Source organism: Gopherus flavomarginatus, chromosome 1 (assembly GCF_025201925.1).
Source record: "Gopherus flavomarginatus isolate rGopFla2 chromosome 1, rGopFla2.mat.asm, whole genome shotgun sequence".
NCBI classification, from domain to species: Eukaryota; Metazoa; Chordata; order Testudines; family Testudinidae; genus Gopherus; species Gopherus flavomarginatus.
In genome coordinates this window covers 270,761,130-270,776,198 of record NC_066617.1, presented here as the reverse complement: position 1 = coordinate 270,776,198, position 15,069 = coordinate 270,761,130, and the positions used below count along the sequence as shown (strand labels likewise).

Here is a 15,069-nt window from a genome sequence, read left to right as displayed (position 1 = left end):
ATAAGCATATTTCTTTAAAGCATTATGGAGTGCAACATCACACTCCCTCCAACCAATTGATTCTTCAACAAGAAGTTGGCTCCCGACTCCTCAGAGGTGTGATAGAGTCCTGCCTCAATACCAGGGAAGAGGGTTCTAATCCCCATATTTCCTCATCTCCAAAAAGGGCGGAGGGGAGAGGCCTCTCTTGACCCTTCAACAGCTCAATATTTTCATTAGGAAGCTGAAATTCAGGATAATTACACTGGCATCCATATTCTCCTCCCTTCAGAAGGGAGTGTGGTATGCATCTTTTATGTCTAGAACTGCAGATTTTCCCTGTAGACATTCAACCATCACGAGGAAGTTCCTATCGTTCAGAACTGGACAGCAGCACTACCTGTTTCGCTTCCTCCCCTTTGGTCTTGCGACAGCACCACGGACTGTCATAAAGCTGTTTGCGATAATAGTGACCCAGATGTGACATCAGGGACATATTGGTGTTCCCATGCTGGATGACCGGCTTCTGATAGGACAATCCCAGCAAGAATTTGCCTTCACAATAGTTTCTTCGGTGCCTCCTTTGCCTACTTATGTATTTGTATAAATGAAGAAAAGTCCATTTTGTCACCCACACAGACAACTACATTTCATGGGAGCAAGGCTGGACTCTGTCATGGCACAAGCTTTCCTTCCATTGGACAGATGTTGTACAATGGGCAGCCTGATTGCTCACATTACCCGCAAGCTCCTCACTGTGGTGCGTCAATTCCTTTCCCTCTCGGGCCATGTGACTGCATGCACCTATAACTTGGTCTACACTACGCGTTTATACCAAATTTAGCAGCGTTAAACCGATTTAACCCTGCACCCGTCCACACAACGAAGCCCTTTATATCGATATAAAGGGCTCTTAAAACTGATTTCTGTACTCCTCCCCGATGAGGGGAGTAGAGCTGAAATCGGTATTGCCATGTCGGATTAGGGTTAGTGTGGCCGCAATTTGACGGTATTGGCCTCCGGGCTGTATCCCACAGTGCACCACTGTGACTGCTCTGGAAAGCAATCTGAACTCGGATGCACTGGCCAGGTAGACATGAAAAGCCCCGCAAACTTTTGAATTTAATTTCCTGCTTGCCCAGCGTGGAGCGCTGATCAGCACGGTTGGCCATGCAGTCCCAAATCCAAAAAGAGCTCCAACATGGACTGTACGGGAGATACTGTATCTGATCGCTGTATGGAGAGACAAATCTGTTCTATCAGAGCTCCGTTACAGAAGACGAAATGCCAAAGCATTTGAAAAAAATCTCCAGGCTATGGTAGACAGAGGCCACAGCAGGGATTCAACACAGTGCTGTGTGACAACTGTAACAGAAAACCAAAGAATCAAATGGATGCTCATGAGGGAGGGAGGGGGGACTGAGGACTCGAGCTCTCCCACAGTTCCTGCAGACTCCGAAAAGCATTTGCATTCTTGTCTGAGCTCACAATGCCTGAAGGGTCAGAAACATTGTTGCCAGTGGTTCAGGGAATATATCGTCAATTTACCACCACCCCCTTCAAAGAAAAGGGAAGAAAATCATTTTTTAGTCTCTTTTTAGTGTCACCGTATGTCTGCTGGATGCTGCTGGTAGACGGGGTGCTGCAGCGCTAAACAGCAGCATCGTCTCCCCTCCCCTCCTCGGTGGCAGACAGTACGGTACAAAATAACTGATAGCTGTCCTCGTCATCATCCAGTGAGTGCTTCTGGCTATCCTTGGTGAGGTCGGCCGGGGGCACCTGGGCTGAGCTCCTCTTCTCCCCCACCCTTTCGTGTCTAATGGAGATTCTGGACTATCATAGCAGCGAGAGGCTGTGCTCCTTTTCCCCTGCTCCACCCTTTAATGAGTAATGGAGATGACCTGCCTGGAATATCATAGCAGCTGGAGGCTGCCTCCTCCTCATTTTCTCTCACTAAAAAGTCAGTTTTTCTCATTCCTGCATTCTTTATTACTTCATCACACAAATGGAGGGATAATTGCCACGGTAGCCCAGGAGGGGTGTGGGAGGAGGGAAGCAACGGGTGGAGTTGTTGCAGGGGCACCCCCTAGAATGGCATGCAACTCATCATTTCTGCGGGATATCTGGGGCTCTGACCCGGAGCGGCTGTGCTCTCTTTTTCTCTAGTAGACTTGCCCCATATTCATGGCAGGACTGACTCTATTTTTAGACAAAAGATAAAGAAGGGAATGACCTAGGAAGTCATTTCCCATTTTTGTCCATGCGCCCCTGGCCGACCTCAGCGAGGCCAGCCAGGAGCACGCATGACAGCAGCAGACGGTACAATGTGACTGGTAACCATCATTGCCAATTTCCAAAGCAGCAGATGGTGCAATAGGGCTGGTAACTGTCTCTGCTACCTTGCAAAGGCAAATGAATGCTGCTGAGTAGCACTGTAGTGCTGCGTCTGTCAGCAGCATCCAGTACACATATGGTGACAGTGAAAAAAGGCTAAGCGGGCTCCATGGTTACCATGCTATGGCGTCTGCCAGGGCAATTCAGAGAAAAAGGGCGCGAAATGATTGTCTGCCGTTGCTTTCACGGAGGAAGAATTGAGTGACGATATTTACCCAGAATTGCCCGTGGCGCTGTTTTTGCATTGGGATCTCAACCCAGAATTCCAATGGGCGAGGGAGACTCTGGGAACTATGGGATAGCTACGGGATAGCTACCCACAGTGCAACGCTCCGGAAATCGATGCTAGCCTCGGTACATGGACGCATACCGCCAAATTAATGTGCTTAGTGTGGCTGCATGCACTTGACTTTATACAATCTGTTTTACAAAACCGGTTTATGTAAAATCAGAATAATCCCGTAGTGTAGACATACCCTATGTGCCATCTTTTGCCAAGCTCCACCTGCAATGCCTACAGTTCAGGCTCCACTTGACTTACGGGCTGACCAGTGACTTCATTGACTTCAAAATCACCATTCCATCGAGATCTCACTTCTCTTTCTTGATAATCAAACTTGACCAAGGTCATGGTGAGGACCCCCTTCAGCCCTCCCATACCGAGGGCCACTTTAGTGACAGTTGCCCCCCTTACAGTATGGGGTTCCCACTTCGACTGCCACACAGTCCGATACATGGACACCACGGGAAGCCAGGCTGCACATAAAAGTCTTGGAGCTCGGAGCAGTCCACCTAGCCCACACAGCTTTCCTTCCTCTTGTATGATCCCTCCATGTGCAAATGCTATTGGACAATATCACTATGGTGGTATATATAAACAAGGAAGAGCAATGTCTCCTCTTCTCTGCTTGAAAGAAGTTAAATTGTGGAACTGGTGTATCAGAAATTTGGTTACCATAGAGAACTCATACCTCCCAGGTGCTCAGAACTCAGGACAGACTAAGCAGAAGTCTGCATAGACCACAAATGGGAAATACACAGCACAACATCTTCGTACAGTGGTGTACTGTCCTATGGGATCTTTGTGTCCCTGACAAACAAAGTTTCACATGTGCTGCTCCAGGGGACCATAGGCAGCAACTCTTAGGGTACATTTTCCTGCTTCCCTGGATGGCCAACTCTGTTATGCTTTCTCCCCGCCCCCATTTCCCTCATACCTCTAATTCTCAGGAAGATTTGCCAAGACACAGCCTCCCTCATCCTCTTAGCACCCTATTAGCCCAGACAGTGCTGGTTCTCTGATCTCCTAAGGCTGTCTGTGTGCCTACCCATCAGCATCCACCCATTTCTCGATTTTCTAACACAAGACCACAGGAGGCTCAGGCACCCCAACCTGACCTCACTCTGCCTCATGGTCTGGTATTTGGATCGGTGTTGAACATAGAACACTCCTGCTCTGCCTAGGTCCAGGAGATCCTTAACCACAGCAGGAAGGAATCAACTGGAACATGGTACCAGGATAAATGGTGCCACTTCTCAGTTTGGGTGCACTGCCACCACCATTTCCTTGCCATGGTGGGCGTTCCAATTATTCTCGTATATCTCCTTGCATTAAAAACATTGGGTTTAGCTCTGAGTTCTCTTTGTGTACCCCTAGTAGCACCCTCACCTGGTGGAGGAACACTCATTTTCATGCACCCAATGACAGTTTTTGTGTTACAAAGGGACCTTCCCACCAGTCATGAAAGCCATGCCCAACTGGGATCTTCACCTCATCCTGTCAACTTTCGCAGACCCGCCCTTCGAACCTATGGCAACATGTGCCATGACCTACCTCTGTGGTGTTCTTAGTAGATATCACTGTAGCCAGAAGGGTCAGTGAGCTTGCGGCCATGATGGCAGGCCCTCCTTACATGGTATTCCAGGAGGAGACGGTCTCCTTCCAGCTACAACCCAAATTCCTCTTCAAGGTTGGTTGATATGGAATTCAGACAATCAGTTCACTTGCCTATATTTTTTTCCTGAAATCTCATGCCTCTCCTGAGTACAAGAAATTGCACCCCGTTGACATCAGACATGCCCCAACAGTCTACCTGTAACAAATCAAGCCCATTAGCAAGTCTCTAGGAGTCTTTGTCACCATAGCTGAAAGATTGAGGGGCCAAGCCATATTCTCATGGAGAATTTCTAAGTGGGTTTCGGACTCAGGCACATGATCCGCGTGTGTACCCACCCAGATAAGGACCATACATCTCACAGGACCTTCTTGTGAGTAACCTTCTCTTGTAGGTAGGTGTAGGAGGACTCTTACCTTTTTAATTATAAATTTTTCTCTTCGTGTTGCTGTGCACAACTTTCAAAGATCATATTTCCAGTCCAAATAATTCAGTAACTCTGTGGAAAACCATTAATGGGTAAAAACATTACTATGAATAATATTTACTACCAAAAAAGTACAGAAATTAAATCTCTTTTGAGATGCTTATATTTAAGATTAATTTACATCATTTCCCTTGTTTTTAGGAATTTGCCTATTAAAAACATTGAGATTCATTTTTAATCAAGGAGACATTTTTCCCAACTTTGAAAGAAAAAACTACAAGATGCAACTCTTAAAATAGACAGCAAGATTTAAAACTTTTAATTCTCCAGTCATCGAGGGCCAGAGTATAATATTAAATATGACACTAGTGCATGTCTTCAAAAGCATGATGACACTTTATCAGATTGAAATCTAAATTGTATAAGTTTGCTACTTTGGCAATGGAATTTTTTAAACAGACTAATAACCTTTCTATAATTTCAGATACAGTAGCCAGCTCACTGAACTCATTTCAGTTGAGATGGATCAACCTTGACTCCTTCCACCCTCATTAATGAATAAAATAACTGAACTATTTAAAAAGGAGAGGTCCAGAAAATAGACTTCAGTAAAGCATAAATATTTAGAACATCTTGCCCTGTTGGTATCCTTGTCTGTTTTTGCTGAAACTGAAGTTTCTTCGTTTTACATGATTTTGCCAGATCTTTTTTTTTTTCTTCAATATTGCTGCTGAAAATCTGGCTGAGACATTCCACTGTTGTAAATTTATGTAAAGTGTTGTCTCATTGGGGTTTAACATACTTGAAGTTTATATGCAGAACTGCTGCCTCTTATTACAATATTCCAAGTTTAGGGGAACTGTATTTCAAAGCCTCTCATGATTTGGACCAAACTTGTAAAATTTGCTGTTTTCAAAATGGCTGATCATTTTCCATTATTCATAAGGTCTGGAGTAACAATGGGTCTTCAATCACAATGAACATCACTTGCACATTGCAGCAAGGATGCCTCTGGTAATGATGGCTGCTGTCTACCATTATTTCCAGTGGAACTGATGCTAGACTGCCTTCAGCAAAGATGGCTGCTCTGCTCTGCTCTGTTTTGGAAATTGGTATTGGGGAATATAGAGGAACACAGTGTAAAGATTGTAGGTAGGGGAAGGAAGTGGTAATAATGGGGGCAAGTGAATGCAGAGTGAGGAATAAAAGCTGAAACCTGCAGGGAGAATGTGAATGGGGATGGAGACTAGGGCCCCAGTCCTGCAATTTGGCTACAATCAGTTGGTATGTGTGAATGCAGTTGTTAGATTGGGGCCTCAGTAGAGCAGGAAGGAAACACAATATTGATGTGTGGGTTTAGAAATAGAGTAGAATGTTATCTGTCCCCAACCCAGTGGTAAGAAAAGTTTCCTTCCAAGTAACTAAGAGGAAGGAGTACATTTTTTTAATGTTGAGTTTTGAACCTGAAATGATGCATACAATTTAGTTAGGGATGAATGATTTCCCTCTAAATAGTCAAATCAAAGGGCAGATGGAAAAACTATATAATCTCTTTTCATCTTTCTTTTTTAGGTTGCACATGACTTTTTGAGGGGGGGGGGGTCTGACCTATGATTTTTGAATGCCTGCGCATGTTAATACTGTGTGTGTTGTTTTTTGTTAGTAAATTTGTACTGGTTAGTGCTATGTATTAATGGCTTATGTGTGTTAGGTATCAAATATGATTTAGACAACTAAATATCATTTTTTTACCAAATAGTATTTTTGAAAGGAGATTTAATGCATTAAACTGGCTATATTTCCTTTTCAGGAAGATGCCCAGGAGGAATTTGGCTGGAAACTGGTTCATGGAGACATATTCCGGCCCCCAAGAAAAGGAATGCTACTCTCTGTTTTTCTAGGCTCTGGCACACAGATCTTAATTATGACTTTTGTTACTCTGTGTAAGTGGTGTGGAGCTAGGGGAAGAGTAAATTTTCAAAAGAAAAATAACCTTAACTTCTAATTGAGGGGAGGGATAGCTCAGTGATTTGAGCATTGGCCTGCTAAACCCAGGGTTGTGAGTTCAATCCTTGAGGGGGCCATTTAGGAGTCTGGGGCAAAAATTGGTCCTGCTAGTGAAGGCAGGGGACTGGACTCAATGACCTTTCAAGGTCCCTTCCAGTTCTAGGAGATTGGTATATCTCCAATTATTACCTTATTACCTAATTTCATACAACTAAATGGAGATGAAAGAAACATTTCTAGATAACATTTAAACTGGAATTGGAAAAATATCTGTATCTCCTGGTTGGTGTATACAGTCAATATGTTTCAGAGTAGCATTAAGCTGTATAAAGTTACAGGAGATAAATTATACATTAGCTGTAGAAAACTCAGATGTAATTTTAAGAATCTTCTAAAATTGTGCATCTGTGCTTGTAGTTTTTGCTTGCCTGGGATTTTTGTCGCCTGCTAACCGAGGAGCATTGATGACCTGTGCTGTGGTCTTGTGGGTGCTGCTTGGAACTCCAGCAGGTTACGTTGCTGCCAGATTCTACAAATGTAAGTAAAAGTTATTTAAGATGACAGGTCTTAAGTTCATTAGTCTAAATTATCATCACAGTAGTGGCTTTTTCCCCCTTGTTGTTTGGTATCTGTTTCCCTCAGGACAAAACAAAAAACAGAACAGGTACATGGTTAGATTGTTCAGTGTTTTGAAGCCTGAGAGTAAGCTGCTTAAAAATATTCTCAAAACAGGTATCCTATGAGTCTTTTCATAACATGAATTAATTTCATATAAGAAGGAACACATTACGTTTCAGTTAATACTCAGGTAGTGATTTCTGACAGTTTCATAATTTCATTGTTTTCCTACATTACAGAATTACTGTAGTTGCTTTAATTTTTGGTGGGGGGAGGTGATATGTATTTGAAAATACAAAGTTTAGCTTTTACCCCTTCAGTTAATACCTGCCCTCTTCGTCAGGTTGTTGCTTTAGTCAGGGAAATAGATGTCATAGACTCTTTGCTGACTCTGGAGATCTTCCCTCTGGTGTTTTGGTGCCTTATGATGATGAGCTGGCTCTCTATCTCTCAACTGGCCCTGACTGGCCCATTCAAAGTGCTGAAGGAAAGTACATGGTTCTTCCTCTGCCTCAGGGGAGACTTGCTGCAGGGCCAAGAATGCCATTCCATCTAGAGCTTTTCCTTACCTGCCTTATTTAGTTTAAGATATGACTTGCTTATGTCTGACTGGTGCTGAGTGTCTACAGGCACACGTTAGATATTAACACTGGTTTTAGGAAGGCATTTCCCCTCCTTATAGAATGGCCTTGAACTTCTTTCATCTTCCAGAAACTATTGTGGAAATAGTGTTTCTCTTGTCTCATTTTGTTACAGTTTGTAGGGTGGGTGTTTACTAGTGGTGGTGGTAAATTAATCATTAACTAATCCCATTCCTGACTACTGGATTGCAAGTTGGTTTGAAAGGGACCTGCAGAGTTGTTTAGACCATGAGGCTGGTGCTTCATAGTTGAAAACAAATTGAGGAATCTTTTGTCCAAGTCCTGATTCCCCCTTCAAGAGAAGTTATTTGAGGGGTTATGGCATCAAATCTAATACCATGTACCTAGGGAGGTAGATGGTTAATGGTAGTATCCCCTAATGGGTTTAGTGATGATGAGAGTAACTTGTCAGCCAGTATTTGGATACTCTACTGGACTAGCAAACTGCCAGGGGACTATTTGCTAATTCTAATTTATTCTGTCTGCAATTCTCATCAAAAGATGCGATCAGCACAGTGTATCACGTGAACTAAAAGCTGTGCATTTATTACAGTATTTGTGTGTGCATATATATTGCTGTAAATATGCAGAAATATAAAGCTATGTACAGTTTAAAAATATTATGAACTAAACATAAATTTAAACAATTCATTAGAAGACATGAGCCCAAGCTGAGACTAGTTAGTGTTAATAGAAACTAACAGTTCCTACCAAGATGCTAAATAAGAATGGAAACTTAATTAGCCCAGTCTAATCGTAATCATACGTGACTCTTGAAATAAAAAAAATTATTATGACAGAGCTGAGATGAAATTGGCAGCTTTGCTGAATTCAGACAAGACGTTTGTCCTACTGGCTCATATGACCAGAATTCTTATAAATTTGGCACACCTTTAAAAGTCCTTCTAAACGAAGCTGATTTAGTATTTGAATATCACTCTATATATATATATATATATATATATATATATATATATATATATATATATATATATATATATATAAAATATGATTCGTAGGGAGCACTGATGTTGGCTCTTTAATCATTATTGGTAAACTTTATCCAAATGTTAACTGATCATTCATTTTTTAAAAGATTACTAGCTATAAATTTTGTTTGCATCAGTATGGTTGCGAATATGTAAAAATATCTTGTGGCACCTTGTAGACTACCAGACATATTGGAGCATAAGCTTTCATGGGTGAATACTCACTTCATCAAATGCATGTAGCGATGATGAATTGAGTATTCACCCATGAAAGCTTATGGTCCAATATGTCTGATAGTCTGTAAAGTGCCACAGGACTCTCTGTCGCTTTTTACAGATCCAGACTAATGCAACTACCCCTCTGATACTTATACTGCTAGTTTATTCTAATCAAACCTTCATCTGAATGTTAAATAAGCTAATGTAAGCCTTGAGTGATCAAAAAGTTTAATTCTTTAAGATGATTTGAGTATGTTTTAAATCAAGTTCCTTTTTTAATGCACTAAGTTAAATACACTGTGGATGACTAAGCACCTAATTCTGCTTACCTTACTTATGCAGGTGTTTCTACTTCACATGAAGTTTGGCCCTTATCCATAATGCATTTAGCTTTGTAGGGAGGAGGGGGAAAATGTATATAACAAAATAACAATGTTGACACCTTTTATTTATTTTCCTTTTCATGATTGTAGTATTAAATATTTCTTTTGATAGGAAGGCATGTAATTGAGGAGCAAAGGAAAAAAGCAGAATCATTTTTCCATAACTAAATATTTAAGTGTAATGCTTTGATCTTAATTTACTAGAGTTCAGATAGTGTTCTGCTGGCCTGCCTAAGTATAACTGTTAAATAATATACTATTAAAATAAACTGTAATCTGTGCACTTAATGCACATTTTGATAGCTATCAAATATTTTAATACAGCTTTTGGTGGTGAGAAATGGAAAACAAATGTCCTGCTGACATCATTCCTTTGTCCTGGGTAAGTGAAAATCTCTAAATGACTATTCATACTTGTTACATTTCTGACATGAGCTAATTTTTAAAGCTTCAGTTATACCTATAAACCTACTACATCTTCTTTTCATTCCAGAAGCCACGTGAACAGCAAGGTGCATTTGACAAAGACAAATGTGCTAATTGCACACACTATCTTTTTCTGTACATTTTTGTTTACTCTCACCATGTGAAAAGGTTGATTATGTAGTAGTAGCATGACGGTAGTAAGTTTTTTTTTGTTTGTTTTTTTGTTTTTTTTGACCAAGCACACTTTTTTTCATGTATTTGTCTTACTCTCTCTAGACTGTTTCTCACACCACACTGTAGTTGGTCTTATATGGTGTCATATACTGTACAACCTTTGTGTTAAATTTTTCTGCTTAATCACAGCAAGCAGTCTTCCCCTGAAGTGCAGTTGTGACAGGCATATATTTGAAACTGCTTAGTTGGAACGTCAGCTCCTGCTGGAGTTGAATCCCACTAGGCTAAGAAAGAAAGACTAGCTTGACCTCTTCGTTTGATATTTTCTATGTCAGTTGGTCTTAATGCATATTACACTGAGATATTAATACAGTAATATGGTTTCAGTAATGTTAATATAAATATTATTGGGCATTCCTGTTTCTCTTTTTAAAACTTGCTGTATATTTTTCAGAATTGTATTTGCGGATTTCTTTATCATGAACCTCATTCTTTGGGGAGAAGGATCTTCAGCAGCTATTCCCTTTGGAACTTTGGTTGCTATTTTGGCACTTTGGTTTTGCGTATCTGTGCCACTGACATTTATTGGTGCCTACTTTGGTTTTAAGAAAAATGTAAGTGATTATGTGGGTGTAAACTGCATGTACTGTGGCTATTGTACTGGCGGGGTAGAAAACATGATCCACCTCCAGCCCAGCTCAATTCCATTAGCATTCAACTGATCTTGGGATTCCACTGACATTTTCTCAAGTCCCTTTAGAGATTTGATAATGAATAGGTCTCTTTTAGTTTAATGTTAGGTCTTAGTGTTGCTTACTCTGATCAGTGGATTTGACTCCTGAGGCTTCTTTAAATTAAGCAGTGGTATGGAGCATTCTGGGTGTTGATGGACCTCTCTTTAATTCCTAGTGAGTTTTGTTGATTGAATCAGATATGAGGGTAACCACTTGCTGGATTCCTTAATTTATTCCTTCCTTGTTTTTTTTTCCATGGTTCTTATTTCCATTTCAGAATCTCTGAGGAAGGGATGAGTGCTATGGTGGAATCTTTTGGTATTCCACTTCCCTAAGTGAGACACTCCGGAAGGCCATTTCTCATGTGGCAAAGATAGATTTCTTAAAAAGGAAGACTTCATGGGCCGTAGAGCGTAATCATTTGTTGCCTTTATTTTTATATGGACTTATGCAAAAATAAAAAATGGACTCCTATCCAAAGCTGTTGGTGCCCTTGATGAGTTAATTACAAGAACAAAAATTATATTAAATACCACTCACCCACCCTGCAAAACTGCCCTCCCCCTAGGCAGACCTAACTCCTACAGGCCTTATTCTCGGCAGATCACACTACCATATTCTCCTTGCAGCATGCCCTGAAAATTGACTGAACAGGGCTATTTTAGATTGGGAAGAACAGTTTATTCTGGAGCTAAGTATTCCTCCCTCAAATCAAGGGGGTTCTCTTTCAGTGCCTGAGCTGATTAAAAACTGTGGCAGTATGACACAAGGAGAGTAGCAAAAGATTAGTTGCTACATCTTCATTAACAGTAGTCTTTCAAGAAATCTATTACCTATTTTTAGGGCTGTCGATTAATTGCAGTTATCTCACGTGGTTAACTCTAAATTAATCAAGTATAAAAAACTAATTGTGATTAATCACTGTTAAACAATAAACTACCAATTAAAATGTATTAAATATTTTCGGATGTTTTCTACATTTTCAAATGTCAGTTACAACACAGAATACAAAATATACAGTGCTCACATTATATTTTTATTACAAATATTTACAGTGTAAAAATGAGATTTCTTTTGGCATTTTACAGTGCAAATTTGTAATAAAAAATAAATATAAATTGAGCACTGTATTGTGTTGTAATTAAAATCAGTGTATGAAAATGTAGAAAACATCCAAAAATATTTAAATAAATGGTATTCTATTGTTGTTTAGCAGCACGATTAATCACTATTAATTTTTTTTAATCTCTTGACAACCCTACTATTTTCGTTTGCTCTGAAGCTGTTGGCAATTGAGCTGCTAGAAACAATGATAGCGTGGTACTAGGTGGCCACCAGTTTGTTAATAAAATGTAAGTAGATTTTTGCTACTACTAGTGTCAAATGTATTTAATTGTTATGTATTTAGGAATCTTTTCTTCTCTTTAAAGGCTATTGAACACCCAGTTCGTACCAATCAGATTCCTCGTCAGATTCCTGAACAATCATTCTACACAAAACCATTACCTGGCATTATCATGGGAGGGATTCTGCCCTTTGGGTGCATCTTTATACAACTTTTCTTCATTCTAAATAGTATTTGGTAAGGTAACTTATTTGAACACCCACAACATATAAGCTTTAATTTTTCTCTTTGAACCTTTTCTTCTCTAGAGAGCTTGACCCTGCCTGTAGTGTTTTCTAAAGTATTGATCATTTCACAAGATATGAGAATTTTTGTCGTTTAATATTCTGCCACTCAGAAATCACTCCATGCTATTTTATTTTTGCCCATGTGTGTAGAGAAATAACTTCCATTCTTACCAGCATACAGCTGACCTGCACTATTCAAATCATGAAGTTTTATGCACTACACCAGGGGTTCTCAAACTGGGGGTTGGGACCCCTCAAGGGGTTGTAAGGTTATTATATGGGGGGGGGGGTCACGAGCTGTCAGTCTGCACCCTAAACCGCACTTTGCATCCAGAAGTTATAATGGTGTTAAATATATGGAAAAAGTGTTTTTAATTTATAAGCGGTGTCACACTCAGAGGCTTGCTATGTGAAAGGGGTCATCAGTACAAAAGTTTGAGAACCACTGCACTACACCTATTACTTCATACAGAAGTGCCTCTGAAACTGACATTGTGGTAGATATTTGAAAGAAGTGAACAGTATGTTACACTGGATTTAATAATTTAGTCTTTATAGAACAGTATTATTGCTTCAGGAAAACAGATTTTTCCTTTCCCCAAATCTTCATATAGGCATTAGGAAGTAATTCCTTTAACCATTCAAAATAACCCGCTAAATACTCATCCAGCATCAGTGAATTCAGATGTGTACTCTGAGCATGCTAACAAACTGCTCTTGTATGAGTAATCTGCCCTCTTTCTGCACAATCTAGTTATCCAATCTCTCTAAGCTGTTTCTGAACTCAGAAGTAGGTGCTAATACACAAATCTAAAGTATTAACACTTTTTCTGTTTTACCACTCTGCCACTTTCTGATTGAAATGTGGAGTGAAATCCTGGCCCTACTGAAGTCCGTGGGAGCTTTGATATTCAGTGGACTTCAGTGGAGCCGGGATTTCACTGGTGATGTGTCTGGTTCAGTTTCCCTCTCTTCATAAACCTCCAAATCTGAGAGAAGTTTTAGGTTTTGAGCTTTTGCTTGCCATTTTAGAGTAGAGCTGCTGAATCATGCATTCCCAGTTTGAAAAACAAAGGACAAGTTAACTTCCACTTGTGTCCGCACCAATGACACTCTACCCTTGTGATAAGGAGAAATTATTGTTTAAGCCTCAGGCTATACTAAAAATGAACATCTTGTGCTAGTGCTGCTTTTTCATATTGAGAGATGCCATTTTCCTCCAAAATACATTTTATCTTATTTTAATCCTCTGTTTTGATTATAGGTCCCATCAGATGTATTATATGTTTGGCTTCCTATTTCTTGTGTTCATTATTTTGGTTATTACATGTTCTGAGGCCACTATACTGCTTTGCTATTTCCATCTGTGTGCAGAGGTAAGAAATGTTCTTCACTATTATACAATATCCAGGACACTTTCACAAAATCCAACTTCTATAACTGGAAATATTATCATTCCAGAATTTAACACTACGAGGATAACTAAGATCCTATTAAGATCAGCTTAAAATGTGATTGGACACTTATTGCTCCTTTCTGATAAGAGTTCTCATTACAAATTATTTTTTTGAATGAGTTTGTACCCAGATTCAGTACCAGTGAGATATAGCTCATCTTCAGTTATCCATCTCACTATTTTCTGTAGAAGTCGGTTGACTAGACAGAAGCCTTTGCTTTGTCAAAAGTATTTCCTTTTTGGTGCATGTGCTTGACCGGCACAAGTTGATGTTTACATGCACCCTTTAAAATCTGTCTCTTGTTGCTTGGGCTTATAGATTTTTGAGTTTCCGATTCATACTATGAACTGTGATTAGGTGATCCAAAGTAATAAAATTTTATCTTTTTAGCTTTTTAATGTTAAATACCCAGTAGGAAAAGTTCACTTGTAATTTTGCATCTAGTAATTGGTCAAGTTCAGATTTCAGGAAATATTACTTAGTTTTTCTTTTCTTTTAGGATTATCACTGGCAGTGGCGTTCCTTCCTTACCAGTGGTTTTACTGCAGTTTATTTTCTGATATATGCAATACACTATTTCTTTTCTAAACTGCAAATCACAGGGACAGCAAGCACCATTTTGTACTTTGGTTACACCATGATAATGGTTTTGATCTTCTTTCTTTTCACAGGTAAGTGTATTGAAACCTTGGTTCTTGATATTGCTAGCTCTAATTTTAGTTGAGTGTGCAGTGGAACACTAAAAATATCATAAATAGAAATATCTGAATCTTTATGTGAAACCATAGCTGAACGTTAAACCCTTGATTTCAGGTCAGCTATTATTATGCTAATATATTTTGCTATAAACTGTGTCGGAAATCTCAGCTTCTGACTTCAAAGGATTAAAATTAGTAACTGAAGAATCATAGTTATACCTAGTACAATACACTAACAAATATTTGTATTTACCTAATACTGCTATTGGTAATTCCTGCTGCTGAAACTAGGCTGCATTTAAGCACGTGCCTGAAATTGTCTTCCAAACATTCAGTGTTAGCTATAGTTGTGCGAATTGTTTAGTTTGATATTACATCCCACTTATAGAATGATGT

General features: G+C 39.7%; 1 protein-coding gene across 1 annotated transcript in view; it reads left to right on the top strand.

Moving 5' to 3' along the window:
- Window positions 1-14,714, top strand: part of TM9SF2 (transmembrane 9 superfamily member 2) — a 67,446-nt gene extending 52,732 nt beyond the window's left edge. The window contains exons 10-16 of the mRNA XM_050937585.1: window positions 6,506-6,638; window positions 7,120-7,239; window positions 9,877-9,934; window positions 10,607-10,766; window positions 12,317-12,468; window positions 13,783-13,894; window positions 14,475-14,714. Of these exons, the coding sequence (XP_050793542.1) occupies window positions 6,506-6,638; window positions 7,120-7,239; window positions 9,877-9,934; window positions 10,607-10,766; window positions 12,317-12,468; window positions 13,783-13,894; window positions 14,475-14,699 (960 nt within the window). The 3' untranslated portion in view covers window positions 14,700-14,714. The remainder of the gene's footprint in view (window positions 1-6,505; window positions 6,639-7,119; window positions 7,240-9,876; window positions 9,935-10,606; window positions 10,767-12,316; window positions 12,469-13,782; window positions 13,895-14,474) is intronic.
- The last annotated feature ends 355 nt before the right edge of the window (window positions 14,715-15,069 follow it).